The following is a 16,778-nucleotide window of genomic DNA, read 5'->3' on the forward strand; positions in this document are numbered from 1 at the left end:
GATTATATAGACCATAAGGAGTCTATATAATCTTAGATTTCAAACCACAACTATTTTGAATGGAAAAATGTGAAACCATGTGTTCAATACTAATTTTTTCAAGGTGTATAAAAACACAGATTCAATTCTGTTCCTAATATAATTCATAGACACATTAGCTTGAAACAAAAATGAAAAAAAAAAAAGAAAAATATTTAAAGGTGAAACCACAAGGTGGTTTAAGCATGTTTCAGCCTGCTATACAAACTAGACACCAGTCTTGTGATATCACAGTTGCTCCTACTCTTGCTTTTAGGTGTTGCAGCTACATGGCATACCCAGTCCAACGCTGCTGTTTTCCAGTAAGTAGCTGAGATGCTCAAACATGGCCTTTTGGTTTTGCCGGCTAATGCGGCAGAAGTAGCACAGGAACCGACAGCAGCTTGCCACCATCTTTGGGAAAGCGATCTGCTGAAGAGGAAAGTTGACAAAGCAGTGAAATATGTTAATTACCAATCTGTTCCAGTTCTTCCTGCACTCCTCACAAGGAAAGTACAGTGAAGTTACCAAGGTGATAAGCAACTGACGGTTACTTTAGAAAGGACTCACATTTCCTTTTAACTCTCACATTCATTAGGCCATTAAAGTGTTGAAAACTCATTTTTCAGAGAACTGTAGGTGACATACCAGTTTGAACTGACAAGTTTTAACATTCCCACCATTCCTTCAGAGACAATATATGTCTCAATACAGCCTCATGATTAACCATTTATTCCAAGGAGCTGGAGATCCAGCTTAAAGAATCTGCTGCCACAACCTAGAAAAATGCCCAATCCCTAAGCCACAGACTACATTTCATGACTGTTCATTCCATCTCTTGAAGCTACAACACTGAACAGAAAGAAATATTCATGAGGTACCTACTGTCTACATACAATTCATAAAAACAGAGATATAAAATAGGTTATTTTGGGTGGCCAAGCTGTTTAATGACACAACACCAGGTTACTAAACAGTTTTCTAAGTCTGCGTTTCCTTTGAAGGATATCATGGTAATTTCTGTAAAGCATTTTTGTAGATCTGTGTTATTAAAATTTTCTAGGAAAACATTTTTAATAAAATTAGAAAGCATTGGGGGCTGTCATTGTTTTGGGTTTCAGGGGTTTTTTATCACCTTTGGCTCTATGTACAAGTTATAACAAAACCAGGGTGTTGTAGTACCTATAAATTAGCAAAGTAATAATAATTTTATAATTAATTGTAACTTGCCTTGAAATGCAACAGATATACTAAAACTTGTATGCGAATACTTTGTAAAACTGCAATGGTATAGGCAGATTCAATGTATAAGCATTTAGGAGAATTACTGATTCAAGAGGCAAAGAGTGGTGCAGATGCACATAGAAGACAATCAAGTTACGAAAAAATTGAAAGACCAAGAAAAGATAAGCAAAAGGTAGAATATTGGGCTGAAAATTGTTCCACAAATACATAAGAAAGATGAGTGACCAGGCGAAAGGATATTAGATAAGGAATACTGGGATCAGAGGAGACATCTCTTTTTGGGATGGAGGCAACAGAATAAAAACATGAGGCATGAGCAAAGAGAAGATAGAAAATATGAACACTTCACTTCTCACTTTCTTCAGAAGTGAAAATTTTCAGTTAGGCTTCTCAAAATTTATGTCACTTTGCCTTTAAAATAACATGTATATATATATTCCAGCATGGCACAGAGAAAAGGGAGAACATAACACTGCAAGAAAATTTTTGCTTAATTCAAGTACATGAATTTGAGCATTAAAATATAAACTGGGTTTAGTCTCTTATTATAATTTATTGGTAGTAACACTTCATTTAAGATGAAGAGGTAAATTCTCCTACCAGAGCTACACCTTCAATAAATGCAGTTAAAGTCTATATTTAATAACAAAACATTTTACTATCCTATTAAAAGAAAAATAAAACACCTAAAATATCTCAGGTTTTAAAAATCAAGGCTCAGCTACTGGGCTTCTCCCTCTAGTAAAATAAAAAATATTCTACTTTTTTCATTAAGGAATACTTTCATTTGGACAAGCAAAATCTAGCTTACATGGGATATATTTTTGTTCACTTATTAAACATCCTAATATATTTTTGGGAAGGTTCAAAATGCAAAACACATAGCAAATTGTGGTGAAATTACCTGAGATTTGTCTCCTCCAAGCACATTCACCATCACATCCATAACAGTCTCATGCATGCCCAAGACTCTCATTAAGTTAGGATGCTGATAAAACACCTTGTTGTTCATTATATCCCTAAAATGGAAGAAAAGACAATTTGCTTTTAAGCAACCCCAAATTAATTTAAGTTGAAGCATTGAGATTTCAGAAGTATGCATTCATTGTATTAACACCACTTAAAATTCTTAGAATTCAGCATAATACAAAAGCATGTGCGAACAAAATGTTTCACATTTCAATATGTTGTCATTCCTCTAATTCTTGTAGATTCTTCATAAGAAGAATATTAACCTCAAAATTATTTTGAGATGGTAATTCTTCATCTCTAAATTGCTCCTACCATCTGTTCTGTTTAAATTTAAAAAGAAAAATCTGTGATGATCTAAGTGAAAAAGAATATGTTTTGTTAGGTTTTAAGTTGAGAACAGAGTTCAAGAAAATGAAATCTAATCAATCATATTTCTGCAGTAACCTCTTAATTAATTTCCTCAGATCACAAAGTAAAGATAATAAATAGACTTAGTCTTTAAGGTAATCCATTATATGTATTTCATCACTATTTTCAAATTCTGTCAGAAGTGGCATACAGGTCCATTATGAAGGACTATTTTAGCTTTTTCACCTGCCCACCATTCTCTCGACATTTTCTAGAATCTGCTGTATTGGTTTCATAATCCAGAATACAATTTATGTGTTTCAAAATAATCCAGGGACTTGATTTCAACAGAATCCAGGGATTTCTAACATTTTAGGACAATCTTTTAAAAACACATGGCAAATAACAGGCATCATTCCTGCTTTAAAGAAATACAGAAAACTGAGAATGAATGAGTCTCAATAGAGCAACTCTTGGAAGGTGCTTATATCCATACCATCTTTAGGCAAATTTATCCTTTATCCCTCATATAATTCTCAGCAAATTTACAAAATCAGCATCAAGGACAAATTGGGTAATACTGTTGCACACTGCCTAATGAGTCATTGTCATGAACAGATCAATTCATATAAAGAGATTAGTCTTTGCAATTTATACAAGAACAGTATAAATTTTACATTGAAATAGTAAAAATAATGGAACTTTCTTACAATTGTTGTAAGGGAGAGAATTTTTTTAATATTCCCAAAAAAGACAAATAAATATTGTTCTCAGGTAACAATACTATAATTCTCTCTCTAAATGCACCATTTTAATTGAAATAATTTATTTTCTGTGTTCTTTTTTCCTTCCAACATTAGATGGCCCAACCATCATTCAGTCACACAAGAGGAATAACAAACATGAAAAATGCACTGCAATACCACTGCACAACAGAGGTAATTTTATAGCAAAGATGCAGAAAATAATCTCACATCATCTGGTGCTACATAAAACAAATGTCTTCTGAATTTGCGATTGAAAAGACACCAGCAAGTTTATCCACTCATACATGAAATATAAAATGGGCTTTAAGTTTGGGAAAAATGCAGTATAGGTAGACACCAGCAAAAATTCTAGTGATCTTTTCCTCTAGAGCTGCTAAAACTTGTCCTTTGATTAAGGTTTAAGCGTCAGGCTTAACTGGAGTAAAAGGAGTCCCTTTTCTTTATATAATGCTTTAGTTCACAGAAACTTTGACCCTTCTCATACTGTTAGAGAGATAGCTGGAGCCACCGTGGAAATATATGTGAAAGTGTAAATCACTAGTACATATTTACACTTCAGTACAGCATTAATTTTCATTTAGGAACAAAAATTTGAGGATTTACTAAGATAACAAAAGCTTCACACCAACTTAAAAACAAAATTCCATTAATTCCATACCCTAATCCATTGATCATTAGCAATTCCTCCTCTTTTCCCATCCTCACACTGAGCAGTGAGCGAATCTGGCCCAGTGCTGCAAGCAGATTAATGGTGTCCTTGACAGAGGCAGCACTAATGGTGTATGCTTTCCTCAGGGCTTGCAGGAGCTCCCCAATGCTGTCATACTGCCGACGGAGGAGGCTGTACATAATCCGAACTAATTCGGGATCTTGGATCTGATCTTCCTGGGACCAGCGCACCATTGTCTGCGATATGAGCTCTTTCAGTGTAGCTAAAAGCAAAATACATTACATGTTACTAGCTCTTCCAACAGAAAACATCAAAAACATGTATTATTGTAAAATATGTAACAGGAGACAACAAAGAGGTTGTAAAAACCACAAGTAGACTGAACAGGTTTTTTAAATTGGAAAAGCAACTTTCAGATTTTTTCAAGATAAATGTAATGTTCTTGAGAGATAGAAAACAATAAACATCTTCTTAGGGTTCAAGTCCACACCAGCACTGTTCACAATGAAAACCTTTAATTTGACCATGATTTTGAGAATCATCCTTGTAGACTAAATGTAGACTAAAGCATTAGGCTTTCAATTTATTCCTTATTTCAGGTCAAGTCACTGTCACTTGGTAATGCACTTTCTAAAAATACTGTATTGTTTGTAACTACAGAATAAAAATTGCTTGATGTGCCTGTATTGCAGACATTGCAAATTCAGTGATGCCGAAAACAGTTTTGCTGAGCCCAAAGTTTAGGGAATTTACCTGAAAACTGGACACATGTTCCAGTCCTTGTTCCAACAAATGTTCATGCTTGATATCAAGTAGAACAGGAATAACCACCCTACCTCATAAAACAATGCAATGCAAATTTCTTTCTTCTATCCCCAGCAAACATACCCCTTGACTTTCCCAAAGTTCTTCCAATGGCATGAACACTCCCACTTCCCATCACTAAAGTGTTTATAGATAGTGTAGATCCATTGGGGTTTGTGTGTATGCTATTCTTTCACTTGCTAACACTTTCTTAGCTTATTTAATGTTGTATTTATGCAAACCTATCATTAATTCTGAGGTTCTGTTCCATAATTAGGCTTTCAACCTGTGGGAACAAATTCTGCACTTCACAGAGATAGCCCTACTCTTAGTGGTATGTCATGGTTTATCTCAGTTTTTACTTGATGGTTACAAAACCCTATAATCATTATTAATAATAATTATTTGCCTCTATGGGTTTATTTTCAGAGTTCTACCTTGTTTTTAAATACAAAATTTACTGATTCATAATTAATACTAGGTTGAAATTGCTGGCATTCCTCACTTGGGTAAAAGATTGATTGTGATAAGAAATGAATGTAAGCTTAGAGTAAAGGAAGATTTATTTGTAGCAAACAGTTCCTTCTTATGAATATTCACACAGTATGTGTGACTAAAACCAAGACAATCAAGGCCAGAGATTTAAATCTTGGAAATACGTACACATCATGGACACCACCACACCTCTTCATGCACATAAGAGGATTGGGGATACCTCTAATATCCATTTCCTTTAATGTCTGAATTCCAAATTTTCTGATGCAGAAAGGGGAAGTGCACACATGGACTAAAAACCTCAGAGTGTCCAGCTACAGTCAAGTATATAACATAATATATCTATATTATTTTTCATCATGCTTTGAATGACTTAATCCATGTGCATATTTGTACTATGCATCACTCCAAGGCCACTCTTTAGGCCCAAGCCTAAAGAAATCATCTGAAATTTCTAGAAAAATAGACACTGTAGGATCATTTTCCAACCCACATTTCTTGTAACCCAAAGTTCTGGTACATAAAATAAGTGAACTGCCCTGTTCCAAGGACCAAACACCGTGTGCCCTGAGGCCTTATGAGTGAATACTTCCTGACTCATGACAATAAAATCCACATGAAACCTGGAGAAGAAATGATACTACCAGGTACTGAGTAGCTCCTGCTACTATTAAAGAGAAAGCAGATGCTAACAGATGAGTCACTGGAGAATGAAGCCCTGCTTCATACAGCATATCACATTGTTACAAGATTTAATGTACTTAAAACACATTAACAAGCTTAACAGATCAAAATATGCTTTCAGACCAGGCAAACACTCTAAGGTGCTTTCCAGAGCAAGCAGATCATGTAAGAAGTGTCATGAGTTATAAAATAATTTTGCTGCCTAATCTCCACAAAACTCTTAATTATTGAGCCTGAAATAAATTAACCATTCCACATCTGTACATGGCCCTATTGACAAACTGAACAACTTGGAAAAAAAGAGAACTGTTACTGGTTGACCAACCTGAAGTCACTTGGAGAATCCTGCACATGATATCTGTATGGTGTTACAGAAATTTAGAGCTAGAGCCCCAATCCTGATTCAGAAAGGCAAGAAGAAACCTCAAAAAAAAAAAGTGTCCTAAAGGAAGACCTGGAGGAATTTGGCTTTTTGCCTTACTTGCTCCTTACCATCCCTAGTCACTACAAAGGTTTGAAAACTCGTATCAACAGCAAAGACAAAGTTTGTGAGATTCATACCATACATCACCCTCACTGGGATGAATTCTCATAGGACATGTGAGCACAGTGGCAATGAGAAACAGGTGAGTTGTTCAAAGAGGCTCAACTAAAGGCTTGTGCAAATAGTCGAGGAATTGCAAGCACAGAACCAATCTCACCTGCATAGACCGTGAACATCCCTCGCATCTTATGGAAGGGGGTATGAGAATGGATATGTACAGGAATACTGCTAAGAATAAGAAACACTCGTGATTACAAGTGTTTTGGGGGGTTATGTCCTTGTCTGTATTTGCTTCTACATGAAAAGGTAATAGAAGGAAATTGAGATAAGCTCTACAGAAGAATTTTTATATTTTAAAAAAACCCATAAAAATTAGATCTTCCCAAGTTCAGAATGCTTGAGTCTAGATTATTGTGCCATAATCAGCTTTTCACAGTTCTTTATAAAGAATATGTGTATTTTTAACCCCAGAGTTAATGATCTGGATCTAAAATCTTCCACTCATTTTAATTTCTTGTTTAAAAATGCATCTGAGGTGTTCCATATACAGAATAATATTTCTAAGAGGCAGAAGAAACTTTAACAGGCAGTGTCCTTCTTCAGCCCCTTATAAAATTTTATTAGAAAATACATTCCTTTTGACTGTGTAAAACTTTAACATTTGCACCATGAAAGCATTTATATGGAAAGAAAACTTACTAGGAGCTTTCTCTTCTTCTTCTTTAGGCTCCAATTTTTCTGCTTTTGGTGGACCTTTGATTTTGTACATTAATGAACGGAGTTTGCCAGTCAAGGAGGAATCTTCTTCTTCCTCTTCCTCTTCTTCTAGTGGAATACCTTAGCATAAAATAAAACTGGTTAGAAACAAAACTTAATGTTTGAAGTTTAACTCCCTCAATATTTAAACCATATTAAAATTGCTATAGGAATATTTATTTTTTTCACCAGCAAATTTCATACAGGATAAAAGTAGAAGTAGTAAGGCCAGCAGCTTTAACACACAGTACCAGAAGCACTCCTCAAATTATGTTCATTTCAGTACACATACTTCTTACATTCAGATTTATAGTATTCATTTTTCACTATTATGACCAAAGAGGTGGTACTTTTTTAAGAGTCTACTATGGGAATTAAGTATGACTCACAGTCATATTTGATTAAATATGTGGTCCTTTGTTTCATATTGCAGAATGTAGGCTAAAGAAAGAAGTGTATGTCTGTATCTTCCAATACAGTACAGTTTTTCAGTTGAGATATTTAGCAGCCATAAACAAATATATTAACTGAATTGAAAGCTGTAAGAAGGCAGAAATTCAGTGATTATGTGGATAATACATGCTTTTCATGAAAATTTATACAATAAGGCAGGATGTCATTTTACCAGGTGGTTTAATACCTGGCAAAATGACTAATTTAATTCAGTTCAGTTCACTACACTGCTTCACAACCATTCAAAGTCTCTCACACCTCTTAGTGATCATCAGACAACGCATGTGTTATGTGCAGAAGCAAAGAACTAAGCAGGCTCTCTCCAGATCAGAGATTGCACCAAGCAGAAATGTAAGCTTTTGCAGTTTGCTTGTCAAAGAGAAATTGAGAAAAGGAAAAGTTTTTCAGACAGGATACTAGACCTACAACCTGAAGCAGGGGGGAAAAGAAGAAACTGCAGTAGCTAAAACTGGTCCTAAACAGTTAACTAAGAAAGAAAATAGAACAGACACGTGGTAACAAGCTGGAGAAACTTTGCTGCCGGCACCTACAAAAAGGGGAGGGATAATTATGACTAGGAGTGACTAAGTGATAAAATTCAAAGGAACTGAGAGGGAATGAAGGAAGTCAAAATTGAAATTGGACAATAAATACAGAATTTAAGAAATGGGATAAGTGGAACTGGCTTGGCAAAATGAAAAGTTAAGAAGGGATACAATCAGTCTGAAAGAAAGCAAGAACAAGAAATGTCACCAGCAATGAAAGGAAAGAGAAAGCAGACAAGGATATTAAAGGAACAAATATCTGGCACTGAAATAAAACCTGGGTTCTGAACACAAGAGAAGGACACTGGGAGAGGAACTGTGAAGAAGTTGAAATGGACAGAGAGAAGGAAATGAACTGGTATCATGAGTTAAAACAATGTTTGACTGGGGTAGATGAGGTCTGTGACTCCTCCAGGTGGGGTCTCATCTACTCTTCCATGTCACTCATTCTGCATCATCTTAGAGTTGCAATCCATTCAGAAGCTGACTGTCTGCTGTTGCTACTGGCTAATTGCTTCCTTCAAGTGGCAGAGGTCTGTGCACTGTGATGACTGCAACCCAGGTAACTGTCAGTTTGATATGATGCTACCAAATATGCTGTAAATTTCCTTGGTTCTTTATAAGCAAGAAATTGCACATAAAAAAAATTATTGAGGACCATTATTTTGCTAGCAAAATTAACCACTCCCAGTTACGACGTGCTAGGATTAAGACTGCCTGAGTAACTGTTTGCTTATATTCATTATGAAGAAGCCTTTAATTACTTGATTGCATACATAGTTTTCCACTTAGATGGCAAAGTATACTTAGTGCTAAAAAGCTGATTAAACATTCCAAGCAGAACTCCTATTCATTTAATCTGCAGCTGTGATTATTTAGTACTGATTTTCAGGACCAAGTCAGGACACAGATAATGAGGAGCATTTATCCACAGCAACCACCTCTGATAAATCTGTACAAAGTAATGAATATGGTTTTGCATAGAATCCAGAGGATCTTTAAACTATTTTAATAACGAGACAGTGTTTTGTCTATCTTGAACTCTCATTCAAAATACACATGTACAATGTAGTAAACAAATAATAAAAGTGTATCCCTAAAAAGCAAAATCTCAATGCATACAATAAATAGTGTTATGAAGAATGAGCAGGAGCTAAAATAACTCAATGATCAGAGCAGCCCCAAGGTTTTAAACTAAAATGAATTGATTGTGGAGTTAAGACATTTCCAAGTTGTAACGCTTTCATAATGTCCATCCTGGAGTCTTAGAGTACTCTGTGCTGCCAAATGCACATTACCCTTGGAAACCAGAGGTCAGATCAAGGGCTAAGTAACTGAACAATGAAGGTGGCTCTAAAAATTTATTATAATAGATGTAATAAAAACAAAGAAAGAGGAGTAATTAGGAGGATACTAACTTTTCACTTTAACACTTGAAAGAAAAATTATGGAATGAAAGAAACAGTTTTTGGTAAGCACTCAGAAGAAATTATGAATAACAACAGAGGATTGTGAAAAACAAGTAATGATAAACCAACTAAATTTCTGCCTTACAGACAGAAATCTTGATTTTAAGACTTTTAATACGTCTTGTACAACACACTCAGAAGTAAACAGATGGAGCACAGCTTAGATACCTGAAGACCTACTCATCTTTGGCTGAGGCTGAGGCTAAGGCTGAGGTAGTTGAAAAATTCCAATTGACTTATCATGAAATCACAGCTTGCTGGTTGCTTGAGATTCTAAGAGGGTACTCAGATATAGCAGTGCAAAATAACATCAGAAGTCTTAACAATACAAGCACAGAATGGTATAGGAAGCACCATGCCTCCAAATAGAAAACAGAAAGTAATTACAGGTCATTAAAAAGTACAATTCCATGAACCAGGTAACCCTGGTTTTAGGGATAACCAGCACAGGAAGATATATCAGACTGTATTGGTAAACATTTGATAATGACCTCAAGCAAGAAGGTGGACGAGGAAGAACTAACCATTAGGAATATCATGCTCTTCCTGGGGAAGAGACTGAGATGTTGTCAACTCACTGTAATAACATTGGCCCATTTTTTTGGACAAGATGGATGCCAAAAACCATAGAACTAAGCAATACACTGGAAGAGTAACTCTGAATATATCTACCAAGTAGGTCGATGGAAAAAGCTTGTTTATTTCAGTTTTAACTGCATAATTGCTGGCAATGAACAGTAATAATTAGATGACTCAGACTACAAATGTTAATAATTTCATGATTGTCTGAATTAGACTAAGATCTCAACAAACTCAATAAACTAACAAAAAAATAGACACCAAAAAATCCAAATAAAATTGTACAGGAAATCCAAATTAAATTAGTGGGAACAGTTCAAGTATGCAGTGCAAGAGTGTTTTATAATGACTGACTCTCACAGTTATGCATAGAAGAGAAAACTAAATTAAAGCAGGCAGAGAATTCCACATCCGCTTTTTATTAAATTTAATTTCTGATGCTCAGCTTTGCAGCAATTTTGTTCCCTCAACACCTTTTATCTGCATGTACTCATACATGTGCTTATATGATTTTTTTAAGGTAAGCCAACCTACTTGTTTGGATTATTTTTTTCCCCAGGAAGTCTAAAACTGGTGTATAAACAGAATAATATGAGACAATATTTAATAGAGATTTAACAGTGAAACTTAAAACCATGCACAGGCTTCCCATATTTTTGTACTATACACTGAAATTTGTCACTAAAGTAATTTTGTAGGCAGTAGCATATCTAATAAAAAAACCTCTCGTGCTAGTATATTTTTCAACTGATCTGTTGAGTGCCAAAAACACAAACAAAACTTGTATCAACAACTTGCCACTCACCACAGTGAATTAGAAGATCATCATGAAATTCGTATAGCTCCTCCCGAATCTCCTCTGGACAGGGACAATCCTCTCCCAATTGAAAATTCAGCAACATATTAATCTTTAAGGGATTTAAAACACAGTTAAACACTGAAATAGCTTAGGACATATTATTCTAGTATATAGCAATACTTTACCTATTTATAACTTTGGTTTACAGCATGAGTTCTAGAACACAAGTTTCAACATTCTGACATTCATTATTTTGTGGCATGGAATAAATTAATTTTAAAATTCATTTTGCTTCTCCAGTGAGTCAGGAATTTATTTTGTCCTCATCAAGGGTTTTTTTAATCTTTAATTCAATCTTTTTTTTTTTTTTAATATTACCTGCTCTTGAGGAGGAGACCGAAATTCTTTAGTCTTCTTGGCAGTCAATGCAGCAGACATGTTCAAGGCTTGCATGAGTTCATTGTACCTGTATTTCTGGTTATACTGCAATTTTGATACATAACGGTCTGCAAACGATACAATTGCTTCCACTCTATGTTGTAGTTCACAGTCACAAAAATAATTGAGTAAATGACACATCTAGGGTAGAGAAAACAGACAATCTCAACAGCTTTACAAACTCTGGGGGAGAACTTGAGCACACATTATACACTGCATCAGACTGTAAAAATGAGAGACATTTTTCCCATATTTTTGTTTCAACACTGTGAAGGACAAAAAAATGGTGGTTTCATTACCTAATTGTTAATATATTGCACACACAATCTATCACTCCATGCACCCAAAATATCTAGAAATCACACACTAGTTTGGCTTGAAAGGGTCCTTTAAAGATTACCTGGTCTAACCCTTTGGTTCTTATGAAATAAGTATGTACTCACATATCTATTTAAGTGTAGATACATGTAGAAAGAACCACATCATCATCAATTTTTTTTTTTTTAATTTTGAGGTTTTAAGGCAAAGTGGAATTAAAGACCTTGAGAATTTCAAATCTTATTAAGTAGAGAACAGACAAAAAACACAATCCTTTTTTCATCAAGAGTAGAATATAAGTAACATATTAATAATAAATGGTCACCTGAAGCTTAACAGATTCTGGTAATCTTGTCTGCAACAAGCCCTTTGCAGGAGCTTTTGTTTGTTTGATTGCTTTCTCCCCAGCTTCTACAGCTTTTTCTTCAACTTGTGTCACTTCTTCCTTCTCTGTCCTCTCTTCTGTTTCTTCCTTGTGGTCTCCAAACACAGTGGGATCAATGAGGAGTAACACCTGCTTCACATCATCATCATCAAAAACACCCATTACAAGCAGTGTTGCTATCAGTTTAAGAACAGGAACGAACTGGAATGCAACCTGTCCTCCAACAGGGTCTCGTATGTGACTGCCACTGCCCTGCACTGCCTCTGTCAACATACTTATGGCCTTGGATTTAAGTATCTCCAGGGGTATCTCTGGGATGGATGTCTGATGATCTTCGCTGGTCGCAATAAAGCATGGAGTAGAAAAATTAAAGGCTGGTTTAAGACAAGTGCTAAGCCCTACTCCAGGTAAACCATGTTTCTTTGTTTCATCGGGATATAATTTAATATTTCGAGTTTCATCTGTAACTGGAATGATAAACTCATTGCTCATCATGAGCTTGGCTTGCTTGGCGTGCTCCAAGTGAATACTAATGAGCAAGTCGTAGAATCCAGAACGGAGAAGTCCAGGTAAGTATTGATTATCTATTGTGAAAAATAGCTGAGATACATCCACATGGCTACAAAGTGCATAAGCAACTCTAGTGTTACCTAGAGCACTAACTGAGCTATAGAGCTTTAAAGTGTGATAGTGAAACATCATCAAATCTTCTTGTTCACATAGTTCCAAAATATCAACACATCTGTTATGAAATAAAGAAACGGAACACCAGTCAATTCCATGAATAAAGACTTTGAAAAAGTAAAGTTCTATAATTTCTGAACATTTTGATACTAAGATTAGTTAGTATCAACTTTTGTATTAGTAGTTTGAAGAGGAACATTTTCTCAGTTCCTTTTCAAACCACTAATATAAAGATTGATGGTAATTACTCTTAGTGTGTGCATCATTAAAACACAATAAATGGTGGGAATAATTTATTGAGACTGTTTAAAATTATTACTCCATAGGAAAAAAAACCAAACCAAAACCTAAGATGGAGGTGCTTCTTTGGAATCAATTGTAAATTAGAACTTGTTTTTAAAATAGGCATATTAGGCTTGCTGAAAATCTGCATTATTACCGTTCCTAGACAGTGCCTTTGTAGTTTACTCAGGATTGCTGGTTCATTTTTCCACAAGACCCAGTGTTTTTCACTCTTTCCTTGAATTCAGCTTTATTAACAATAAATAAAATTGAGTTTTGAATCATTAAAAGAAATTTAATAATTACTAATAAAAGTACAGCTGTTAAATGACCTTTCTGCTATGCTTCTGCTGATAGTTTGATTTTTCACTGGTAATGACATTTGACATTTGAATAGATCTTTATAATCCTCACTCTGAAGATAAAACTTAATGAAACTCAAAGAAAGGCATGATCTTGTCACTAAGAACAAGAACTTATTTCATGTAAATTCAGCGCAGATGGAACAGGAAGAGATTACAGGTTTCTATTACAGAAAAAATTGGCAAAATATTACTTGCATGTTCTTAATACTTGTTTTTCTCAAGTGAGAAAAATCTCCATGTTTAAAGACACACAGATTTAAGAGATGCTATTTCAATTTAAATTTAAATAAAACCAAATAATCATGCTTTATTTTATGCATGCAAAACTTGGTCCATGTCATTAAAGTTTCATGAATACAATAATGTCTGATATGATATCAAGTAGGATCAGAAATTCTCAACAGCTATAAGGTAATTATTCAGAAAGGCAGGTTTAGTCAGTACACTGACACCTTTTTTCAGTATATTTTGTCATCAAGTAATTTTATCTCATTTTCAGCGTACCTGTTTTCTTCTGGGATATGAAGTGCCATCATCTGCAGAGGTTCCAAGCACTGCACAACCCAGCCATGGCGCTCACTGACACGCTCAGTTTCTACTCTGAGGAAGCTGTTTGGCATCCGGCTCCATAAAACTGGTGTGATTGTTTGTACATCAAGGCGAGGGGGACACTGAGGAATAGGATTTCTTTCTTCACTTTTAAAAATTGCTGCTGATAAAGGCATGGTGTTCTGAAACAAATATATGTATTAATTATTTTTGAAACATGTAATTATTAATAAGCCCATAACACCAAAAGGAAGAATAACTTTTAAATAACAAGGAAATTATAGAAATGTAGAAGTTATTGCAACGTACAAAATCCATTAAAATCCCCCAACATTAATGGTGTTATCCTCAAACAATATTAGTTTATTTTGACAATTGCAGATAATCAATTAACTGCATATAATAATGACATTTACAGAAGTAAATATAGAAGTCAAATTACAAGTCATGCCTTTGATTCAACCCTTCCTAAGCAAATTTAACTGAGCAGGAATTTACATGGAAATAAACAGATTTAAAAGAGAACATTTACATAAAGATTGTTTTTCTATAGAATACAAAAAATACTTCCTACCTTCAATTTACCAAGTTCAAACTGAATCAAGTTAGTGCTTGTAGGCTGTAAAAAAGTTGCTGGAAATAGCTTGGTGTTTGGTTCAACCTAGAAGTGAAATGAGATTAATTTTTTTTTTTTTAGTTAAAAATGAAAAAACAAAATCATCTCTCTGAATATGATATAAAATAAATATTGTATACCTTACACTTCATGATGAAGTAATTTATATAATTTACTAAATAAAGTGTGGAATAGTGTCTACCTGTAATATAGTAAAGTATTTGCAGTTATCATCATAGGAGCACCTGGTTTTTAAGACAGGTGTTTTGTAGCCTTATGTGCTCTCAACACCTGTAGGAGGAAACACTGCCATGAAATAAAGAATTGAAAATATAATTATAGAACAGTATATTAATTTTAAAAATTCAGTGCTCCAGGGTGGCTGAAAAAAGTACATCTCTGCAATTAAATCAAAGTTTCAGATGTTCAATTAAATATATTAATCACATCATGGTGCATTTTGTGTATCATGTACAGACACTGTACATAAGCTACACATATTTGTGCTGTGACGGAGTACAACTCCTAACTTTGAGGACAACAATCTATCAACTATGGACATAGACAAAATAATATAGGGGTATGAATTAACATTCCAACCTTTTTGATAAGTTAAAAAAGCCACAACCCCAAATCCAGAAAAAAAAAGGCATTCTGTTCTGATTGTTGTGTTAGTTTTTTCCTGAATATCACCATGGAATTCAATACTTAGATCAAGAACTACAGAAAAATTAATTTCCTCTCTTAAATATGTTGACCTATAGGCCTTTTAAAATGAAAACAACAAACAAATATTGTCCTTCTATTTTAGTTAAGAAAGCTGAAAAGTATATGCAAAATCTATAAGACTAGATTACCTAGACCAGACAAATATAAATTATTTGTGGCAGTTGGAGTGAGAGATTTGATTTATTAAAATATTTTAAAGGTCTTACATTATTGTAAAAATGTTCAAGACACGGAAATTAAAAGTACATAATATTATTTTCATTACTTTCAAAAAGAGAGAAAATAATTAAATTACTCAAAATAAGCTAAAATATAAAAATATTTCACTCTTATTTGTGACAATCTTGTTGGGTTATGCTATTTTATATCTATACAGAAAATGCTGGATAGTCTCATTTTTCAGCAGACCAGGTGTAACAGGTTTATTGAGAAAATATTTCCTAAAAGAACTTCTGGTGTTTTTCCGTGAAAAAGAGAAGAAACAGAGGAGAAATAATGGTATTTTGTGAGATAGTTTTACATTTAGTACATAGAACATGATTATATTAATTGTAAATCATATAAGGAAAAACCTGATAGTGTTATTTACACTAAATTCAATAACATGCATCTTCCACATCTGTTCATACATCTCCTAGCAAGATAAGAACAGCTAAAGGCTGTCAATGAAGAAAACCCCACAAACATCCACTGCAAAGAAACACACCAAAGTTTCATGGGTTTGCTTAGAAGCTTTTGTACTGATTTGTATCTGGTTAGAAAAACAACAAAGCTTACGCACGTTAACCACCTGTTTTCTTTTGCCAGTGTGCTGACATTCAATATTCTCCCAGGGTGGCACTGAAGTTACTGGCCACCATTACAAAATATTCCAAAATAACAACTACTACATAACCTCCCACCCCCATGAACAGGCTGTGTGCAGCCCTGCCACTTGTGTTTTCAATGGAGTCAGTATAAAAGTTCCATTAAATCCAGTTAAGTAACATTACATTTTTGTCTGTATTACACATTTGAGGGGGTTGATGTAGAAGAAAGCAATGAATTGTTGCTAATACTGGAAAACTTCTTCCACAGTAAGTGCTTTACTATGGACAACCGATCTTACTGAGAGGAAATCTCAACAACCTGGTGCTGAAAACTCCAGTCAACCACTGATTCACTTTTAAAATGACATCATGTTTTGATGGTATTAATAACATTTAGGGCTCACCCCACTTATTTTGGCTTTCTGTATTAATGCATCTTTGAATTTTAGGTTTTG

At 34.5% G+C, this 16,778-nt stretch overlaps 1 protein-coding gene across 1 annotated transcript in view; it reads right to left on the minus strand.

The window, feature by feature from the left end:
• The window catches only part of RYR3 (ryanodine receptor 3), a 190,089-nt gene that overhangs the window by 84,727 nt on the left and 88,584 nt on the right, over positions 1-16,778 (minus strand). The window contains exons 33-41 of the mRNA XM_059474635.1: positions 14,744-14,830; positions 14,125-14,351; positions 12,230-13,031; positions 11,527-11,727; positions 11,155-11,257; positions 7,247-7,384; positions 4,009-4,282; positions 2,168-2,282; positions 318-450 (exon numbers count right to left, since the gene is read on the minus strand). Of these exons, the coding sequence (XP_059330618.1) occupies positions 318-450; positions 2,168-2,282; positions 4,009-4,282; positions 7,247-7,384; positions 11,155-11,257; positions 11,527-11,727; positions 12,230-13,031; positions 14,125-14,351; positions 14,744-14,830 (2,080 nt within the window). The remainder of the gene's footprint in view (positions 1-317; positions 451-2,167; positions 2,283-4,008; positions 4,283-7,246; positions 7,385-11,154; positions 11,258-11,526; positions 11,728-12,229; positions 13,032-14,124; positions 14,352-14,743; positions 14,831-16,778) is intronic.

Source organism: Ammospiza nelsoni, chromosome 6, assembly GCF_027579445.1.
Source record: "Ammospiza nelsoni isolate bAmmNel1 chromosome 6, bAmmNel1.pri, whole genome shotgun sequence".
NCBI lineage: Eukaryota > Metazoa > Chordata > Aves > Passeriformes > Passerellidae > Ammospiza > Ammospiza nelsoni.